General features: G+C 37.1%; 1 protein-coding gene across 2 annotated transcripts in view; it reads left to right on the top strand.

Moving 5' to 3' along the window:
* The first annotated feature begins 4,388 nt into the window (after positions 1–4,388).
* LOC149835476 (uncharacterized) overlaps positions 4,389–6,435 on the top strand; it is an 80,247-nt gene continuing 78,200 nt past the window's right edge. For both annotated transcript variants that reach the window (XM_090008539.1, XM_090008538.1), the window contains exons 1-3: positions 4,389–4,684; positions 5,996–6,167; positions 6,273–6,347. In XM_090008539.1, coding sequence (XP_089864665.1) covers positions 4,554–4,684; positions 5,996–6,167; positions 6,273–6,347 — 378 coding nt within the window. In that variant the 5' untranslated portion in view covers positions 4,389–4,553. The remainder of the gene's footprint in view (positions 4,685–5,995; positions 6,168–6,272; positions 6,348–6,435) is intronic.

Genomic DNA, 6,435 nt, shown 5'->3' with positions numbered 1-6,435 from the left:
GAAAAAGAAATAATAAAACCCTAACTGACATGATAAATGCTCTACTTGGAAGTTCCGGATTACCTACCTATATGTGGGGGGATGCTCTGAATACAACTTGTTATATTCTGAATAGAGTCTTTCAGAAGCATAAGATAGTAACCCATTTAAACTCTAGAGAAATAGGAAATCTAGCTTAAAATACCTCAAAGTGTGGGGGTGCCTTGCAAAGGTACTTGTTCCAGAGCATAACAGGAAGAAGTTGGGTCCTAAAATCGTAGATGCTGTCTTTTTGGGTTATGTAAAGAACAACTATGTCTATAAGTTCTTAGTAATTAAGTCTGAGATATCTGACATAGATGTAAACTCTATTGTTGAGTTTCGAGAAACTACATTCTTTGAGGATATATTTCTCATAAAAGTTGGTGTACCTCATAATCTTTCTTCTTCAGATATACCTTCAATTTCAGGTTTCATTCTCGAACATGTGGAATGGATGACAAATATGGGGGTTGAGTCATCTTGTTCCCACTTTAGACCAATTGAGTATGAGAAAGTGGTTGAACCAAGAAGGAGCAAGAGACCATAGATTACCAAGTATTTGGAAAGTGACTATATCACTTACCTGATCGAGGATGATCCTCCCACTTTCCGAGATGCAATGACTTCACCTGGAGCGAGGCATTGAAAAGAAGCTATAAAGAGTGAAATGGACTCCATTGTCTCTAATGACACTTGGAAACAGGTTGACCTCCCTCGTGGTAGTTTCACTATTGGGTGCAAATAGATCTTTAAGAAGAAGTTAAAACCAGATGGATCCATTGATAAGTACAAGGCTAGACTAGTTGCCAAAGGGTTCAAACAAAAGGAAGAAATAAATTATTTTGACACCTATTCTCCGGTTACTTGAATGACCATAATTAAGGTGCTTATTGCACTGGCCTTCATTTATGATCTCTCTGTCCATCAAATGGACGTAAAGACTGCCTTTTTGTATGGTGAATAAGAGATCTATATGGATCAACCCGAGGGTTTTGTGGCTCCTGATAATGAAAATAAAGTTGTAGACTTGTTAAGTCATTATATGGACTAAAACAAGCCCCTAAACAATAGCATGAAAACTTTGATAAAGTTATTTTATCTTTTGGCTTTGTTGTCAATGAATCTGATAAATGTATTTATTGCAAAGTTAAAAGTGATGCATGTATCATTTTATGCATGTATATAGATGATATTCTATTATTTGGTTTCAATATAGAAATTGTGAATAAGACAAAGTTGTTTCTTAGTAGTAAATTTGATATGAAGGATATGAGTATTGTAAATGTGATCTTAGGCTTAAAGCTGACTCGTTCAGCTGAGAGGATAGCTATTTCTCAATCTCACTTTGTTGAGAAAGTACTTGAGAAATTTGGCTATAACCAAGAAAGATCTGTAACAACTCCATATGACCCTTCTACTCCTCTTTATAAGAATACGACTGGTGTCTCTGTGTCTTAATTAAGGTATTCTCAGATTACTGGAAGTTTGATGTATCTTGTAAATTGCACGAGACAGTATATTTCATTCTCTGTGACAAAATTAAGTAGATACACAAGTTGTCTAAATCACACTCATTGGAAGACATTAGACAATGTACTTATGTACCTGAAATGAACTATTTTCTTGAGTTTGCATTACAAGAGATTCCTTGTCGTTCTTGAGGGATATAGTTATGTGACCTGGATAGTCATGAACTCTGGGAGTTATGGCGTAATAGAGTATATATTTACCTTGGGTGGCGGCACAGTCGCCTGAAAATTAGTAAAGCAGATATCTTGTCGCAGTCTACTTTTGAGGCTGAGCTTTGTGCTTTAGATATCACAGGAATGAAAGTTGAATGGTTAAAGGGACTTCTTGAGAAACTTCTTCTAATGAGCAAACCAATTCCTAGAATATCTGTACATTGTGACAATATGGTCATAATTGCAAAGATCAAAAGCATAAAATATAATAAAAAATAGAGAAGACATATCCAAGTCAGAATAAAATTTGTAAGGGAACTGGTGTCTCAGTTAGTGGTTGCTGTAGACTATGTTGGATCGAAAGAGAACGCACCTGATCCATTAACGAAAGAACTAGATAAGTCATTAGTCTTGAAATCCAAAGAAGGGATGAGACTGAAACTCATCAATAGTTCATCTACAATGGCAACCCAATCTAATTGAGTGGAGATCCCACAAAGTAGGTCCAATGAGGTAATAACAAGCTGTAGGGTGAACTAGATAACACCTTATTAATGTGATACTATATATCTATGTCTTTTTTCCTGATTACTCTGGTAAGGTGTTGTACATGTAAGTAAAGAAGGAGTTAAAACTCTGAATGGGTTCAAAGCCTTCTAGGCGAGATGTTAGCAGTGCATCTCTGAAGAAGCCCACCTATGTGAGTGTGATTGTGTAGCCGCAGTTTAAGGAATTGGGTTATTCCTGAAGTCACTCATGAAACAGGATTCCGGTGCATGGTCATTAACGCGACGCCCCTAAAGATTACAACCAGAACCTTTATCGTGTTGTTGCTAATGGACACTCCTACATCAAAGGTTCAAGTTTAAGACTTTATTTCACTTCGTTCTTGTGGGGGGTAAAGTTAGTCAACTAAGGTAGTGGTTCAAACCGAAAGGTACCATTACTGAAAGCATGATATGTCCTGTTGTAGATTACTCTATCTTGCATCTTTGTTTTTTTCTGTTTTCATTCTTTGAATTTGTGGAGGAATGTTGGATGTAGGAAGAGATGCGGAGGTAATTTAAATAAAGAAAACAATTGGGGACCACTCTTTTATGGAGTGCTTTTAGACTTTGATGATGTGACAGAGTTCCTTATTGAACAATCTCAAAAAGGTTGTGAGCTTTATAACCTACATGGAGATTCTAACACTTGTTTCAAAGAACAAGGGGATGGGATGACTACCACACACACGTGCGTGCGTGCGTTCGCCCGTAGTGCCATGCCGTGCTGAGCTGAGCCGGTTCAGGTTCGGGTTCAGGTAATTGGCCTGCATTATTATTTTTATTTGGATTAAATAATGGGATAAGAGAAATGGATACCGAATCATTCCATTATCGAGTCACGTTACTTCATAATTTGTAACAAGTCTCTTTCACGTTTTGTAACCGTTCGAGGGTTATAAAATGTGGTTAGAGGACTGGGGTTACACAGACGAAGACGCCTGTGATTCTCGCATTTTGGTTTTCTCTCTCCCTGTTCTCTCTCTCTCAGTTTTTCTTATGGGTGTTCTCCCGAAAGGAAAGTTCTGAGGTTGTCTTCGAAAGATAATCTACCATTAGAGTGCACCGATTCAAATAGTCGAGGCTACTGTATCTTGGGAGAAGAACGTCGATTCTTTTTGCACCGTATGTGAAGACGAATTTTCTCTAAAAAAAATATTTTTATACGCCTTAGCCTTTTGCAGGATAATAACATGTTTTTTTTGTTGTTTTTATTCTCTTCAATGCATATGTTTGATCTTTTGATCTTGTCTGAATTTTGGTTTAAAACCTTATATAACATGCTTGAACCTTATTAAAATTTGAATCAAATGTTTTATTTCTATACCATGTTATATGAAAATTTGATTTACACCATGATACTGTTTTTTATTCTAACATTACTCTGATGGGTATGGTCTGTTTGGTAAAAATTTAACTTAAATGTGCGTGCTTCATTTTCTTGTTCTCATTTTGCTTCTGTTTGCTTTTGTTTTTAAATCTTTTCTGACTAATTTGATTCAAATCTACTATAGACTTTTTGATTCAGTAAGGTTAATTTTTTGTATTTTCCAGATCTTTGTTAGTTTTGTCACGGTGAGTTTTTTTTAATTACTCTTGTTTCTATTTGTTTCATAATTAGGAAGCTTTTTGATAAAAGATGTCAGGTTTTCCGAATATTTTGGGTCGTTTTAATTTTTAACAATCATGATCTTTGAATTTTTTGTTCTGAGTATCTTTGCCCAGTGGGTTTCACAGTTATAAATTTTCATTTCAGTTTTTTTGAGTTTTGTTTTTGGAGCTGTAGTGTTTTTAAAGGTTTGAACGGCATAGAGAGATCAATGGTTGGGCGGTACCCAAATTTTAAACATTTTTTAATTTTTAGATCCAATCCGATTCGAAGTTAAAATTTATAAACATGTTAAAACACCCTTATGATTGGACAGATCGAGTCATACTATCCAAAGAAATAATGGTACCCATTATTCATGTCCAACTTGTTGGCACATAGTCATCAAACAACGAACATTTGAAACAACAAAAGTTGAACTTGGTACAGTTACGGTTCAGTCTTTTATGTTCATTTACTTCAATCACAAACCATCACACATACCCATCGCATTCAAACAAACACGCAACAGCTCGTCGCCTCTACCTTTCATACACAAGAAACGTCTCTCTCTCTCTCTCTCGGTCGAAATCCCAAGTTCTTGCCGAGTTCGCGAAAATAATTAGGAATTCGGGAAATTCTGAATTCCCCCTAAATCTTCTCCTCCTCTCTGTCGAATACCGGATATTGCTTCCGCGACTATGAAGAGTGAATCCCATGTCAGATCTTGAAATTTATCGGGAACTGCGAAACCCCCAAACGTTCGCAATCCCCCTCGCGGAGAAGATGAGCGGAAGCGAGCGGGAGATAACCGTCGAATCCTCCGGAGACGGAGCAAAGCCCTCAAGGTTAACGTCTTTATCTCCAGAATTCTGTTGAATGCTCAGTTTTCCCTTGTTTTTGGTTGTTGGGTGGTCGAATTTTCTTTCGGAATCATTACAACGTGTTTCCGATACCACAGAGTATTCATGGAATCGATTGCTTCTTTTTCCGGGTTTTGTTATGGGTTGTTGGTATTTGTTGGGGGAATGTGTGGAAGACGGTCCATGCGTAGGAGAAGCATTCCTCTTTTTGCTTTGCGTCATTTTGTTGGGTTTCGCTGAGAATTGCTGAGAGGGTTATTGTGAAGATCGCGAATTTTGAGCATATTTTCTTCAAAAGGGTTTGTGATGCTGGAAGTAGATACACCATAATATATTTGGGGAATAATTTTGGTGCATGTTGTTAATAGTTTAAGGATGTCAGAGAGATGCACCAATTTTGAGCCCTAAGATATCAGACGGTGGAGTATTACCCAACATTATATGTTCATTGAATACTACGATGAAAGATTTTAGAGGGAATATGAGAACCAAAGAAACTCAAATGGGGGCCTTTGAATCGGGCGTTTAGGTCGTGAGACTGGTTATCAGGGATGTGACTGGACACCGCACTTCGGGGTACTGTGTTTACTTGGAATTCCTCATCTAATTCTTTGTTATTCACATAATTATTTATACAGCTGGTTTTGGACGTTAACCCAATTGCTGGATTTTTCCATAACTATTCCACCCATGAAATGGCTTCCCCATAATCTAGTCGATGTTCACTCTTCTAATCTTTTGTTTAATACAAAGCATAGCTTCTATACAGTGTAGTTTAGCTGATCCTTGATAGTAAGGTGTATCTTTGCCTTTCTGATAAAGTAAATTGTGAGGTCCACATGCATGAAGCCCATGACCGCATTCTTGGTCACAGGCCAACAGGCCCAACAGGCGACCCTAGTGAGTGTCAGCACTCATGCAGTTTGTGCGATGGCAGAGTCAAATTTATCACAATCCACTTATCAGAGAGCATTTAACTCTAACATTCAAGATATCTAACTAATCAGGATATCTAAATAATCAGATCCAATGTCATAAATGAGAAAAGAGTGAGCTTTAGAATTGTCAGTGAGCATTTAACTCTAACAATCTAGAGATCTAATTCCATATGGTTGAGTTTTTATTTTCTTTTATTGATCCACATTTGTGACTTTGGTTTCAGTTCAACATGCATAAAAGTTTTTTGTGCCTAAACACAATTTAACGGGGAACTATCTTTTGCTCTTTAATAGCATGCAGCAATTTCATGCTTATTTTTCCATTCAGGAAATGATCTTTTACTTTCATGGTTGGCAGGTATGAGTTGTTAACTATAGTGCGGAAACACTCAGTAATTGATGAACGAGATTCTTCAGATGCTGAAATGGATGAGCGCTTCTGGCATGAAATGATGGATATGTACTTTATTCGTGGCAGAGAACCAAAGGGGTGTCACGACGATGACCTTGTCTTTTTTGTCAGGCTAATGGTTGTTCTTTTATCTCATCTTTTTCTGTGGAAGCTTTAAGAAGTTTTCTGCATTTTTTGTTGCTTTATTGGTGCATTTTTTTCACTTTATCTAACTCTGATGCAGAGCATGTATGAGTATGGTTTCAATGATAACATGGATGGAGTTTCTCCTTATTTTGTTCGTAGGTGGGCGCCCGTGGTAAGCCAAAAGGGAATGCAACAGTGCAATACAATCTGAGAATATTCTTGGTTGTATATGATTAATTCTTAGTGCATGTATATTGAGT

This window comes from Nuphar pumila, chromosome 6, assembly GCF_984573655.1.
Source record: "Nuphar pumila chromosome 6, dmNupPumi1.hap1.1, whole genome shotgun sequence".
Taxonomy (NCBI): Eukaryota; Viridiplantae; Streptophyta; class Magnoliopsida; order Nymphaeales; family Nymphaeaceae; genus Nuphar; species Nuphar pumila.
This window is presented reverse-complemented; position numbering and strand designations above follow the sequence as displayed.